General features: G+C 31.1%; 1 protein-coding gene across 1 annotated transcript; it reads left to right on the top strand.

Annotated features, from left to right (window-relative positions):
* The first annotated feature begins 1,196 nt into the window (after window positions 1-1,196).
* On the top strand, window positions 1,197-1,577 carry Tsp_13425 (major sperm protein 1). Its single transcript, XM_003370904.1, has one exon. The coding sequence runs from the start codon at window positions 1,197-1,199 to the stop codon at window positions 1,575-1,577; it is 381 nt and encodes a 126-aa protein (XP_003370952.1).
* Window positions 1,578-2,104: the final 527 nt, after the last annotated feature.

The following is a 2,104-nucleotide window of genomic DNA, read 5'->3' as shown; positions in this document are numbered from 1 at the left end:
TTATGCTTAGCATACTAAACATCGCAATGTGCTATAATTTTTCTCCATTTTGTATATAAGTGAGATTTTGATTTTATAATGGTAGACGTGACGTGTATGTATGTCAAACTAGGCATTAAAACAATGATGATGCGAAAATGTACTCCCAAAGTTGAACTTCGCGTACTTTTGTTCTGCAGTGTTATTCTGTAACCCATAAGGTCTTATTTGGAGTGTTTTCATATTTTACCCTAAGTATCCGAAGTTGCTTCAAGGCAACGGAGCAGTAAAGCGTACAGAAGCACAATTGCAAGTTCGAGACATTTTTTTATAAGAATAATAATAATAAGCTGAAAATTACAAAAAAACTGTATGAATAATTTTTATCAGTAAGTTTTTCTAATATGGGAATGAAAAGGTTAAAATTTTTAAACTGTAATATATATATTTTTAAAAATATCGACCTCTTTAACTCAAAATTCATCAAATGCAAGTGCTGGTTAATAAATATTTACTTCATAAAGAACAGAAAGTATTTTCTTTAAGAGGAAAACAATATCTATTCTTCTTTTGACATTAATAATAATAACGTTTTGAGCTAATTTTTACTCCATCCTATATCAGCTGCCAAATTCAATTTTACTACTAATCATTGGGATGATTCACTAAGGTTGTCTTTTTGTTGCTTTGATGTCAAAGTCAGTAAAACAACATAAAGGGAAAACATGATATTACACAGATTTGGCGATTATTAAATTTCCACAAAAGAAGTAGCACATATGTTATAGGATATGAAAAAGTGTTTTACTGTTTTCATAAATGGGATGGGTCGGATTGCTATTTAATCAATTTTGTAAAAGGAAATAATATGCCTTATTTCATTGGTGCCTTTTCAATTTCAGTGTTCCATTTATGCATTGTATACGTAATTTTAAAAGTATTGTAAAGTTATTTTCAAATACAAATGCAGTACTTCGAGTAATTTTTGTAATCTTTTTTTACAAAACAACGTCAGACAATGGAGATGTTAAATTTAAAACATTTTTTTTACTTTAAACAAAAAACATTTTAAAATAATAATCAGATTAAAGCTTTGTTTAAAGTTTAAAAATCTAATAGTTGGAGTAAAAATGAAACAATTCGATTAATTCAGTTGTGGTTTCGTGTTTTCCGAGATCAGTGGTTGTTTCCATACTCCTCTGAATTCCGTTGCAAACATGCCGAAGCCTATTCCAAGCGAATTGAAGACTTCACCTGCTGAAAGGATCGTTTTCAATGCACCATTTGAAGAGAAGAAAAATTATCCATTCAGCATAATTAATAATGGAAAAGAAAAAATTGCCTACATGATCAAATTGTCCAATGAAATGCGTACAATGTGCGAGCCATCTCATGGAGTTTTAGATCCTGGTGAAAATATGTGGATTCGTGTTCATCTGGAAGAATTTAAACCGACAGTAGAAAATACTCAACCCAACACACTGACCATCGAGTATTGTTTCCCACCAGAAGGCTCGGATAAAAATTTCAATCCAAGTTGGTTCCGGCTTAACGTCATCATTCGACGCAAGCACGTTGCACTTGAGTTCAACGCGTGATGCTCACTTTTTGTCACTTTTTTCATTTTACTATAATAATTGATACCACATTATTATATTTTAATTTGTTTAAAAGTTATTATTATTAAAACATAATTTATTGTTATTATCAATGATTTCAGCTAATACAATAAGTAAAATTATATTATTATATTGCATGTTATGATTGCATACAAACAATGTCAACCAAATTGTAAAGTTCAGAATTGGCAGACTGCATAAGGTGTTTCTCAGCAAGGGAAATTTGGTCAGTTACTATCGAAAAATATTCAAGAAATAATCAACGATAGTCTTTATAGATTTGTAGTACAAGCCAAAAGGGTGATGAAATTCAATTTTATAATATACACACTCGACGCATGCATTCTCGATCTTGAACATCAAATGACGAAGCAGCAGTTATGATAGCATGACGCGCACAAATAAAGCTGCAAAAATGTGGTGACAACTGGACATCGGTGACTGATGCAGCAGCAATTCCAAGTAATGAAACGGTATACTGACAATGAATCATCAGCAAGAAGAAA

Source organism: Trichinella spiralis (assembly GCF_000181795.1).
Source record: "Trichinella spiralis strain ISS 195 chromosome Unknown Scfld343, whole genome shotgun sequence".
Classification (NCBI taxonomy): domain Eukaryota; kingdom Metazoa; phylum Nematoda; class Enoplea; order Trichinellida; family Trichinellidae; genus Trichinella; species Trichinella spiralis.
The sequence above is the reverse complement of the archived record's forward strand: the minus strand, read 5'-3'. Positions and strand labels throughout refer to the sequence as shown.

Excerpts from the sequence above, each read along its gene's own strand:
- Tsp_13425 (XM_003370904.1), top strand. The coding sequence starts at position 1,197 with ATGCCGAAGCCTATTCCAAGCGAATTGAAGACTTCACCTGCTGAAAGG.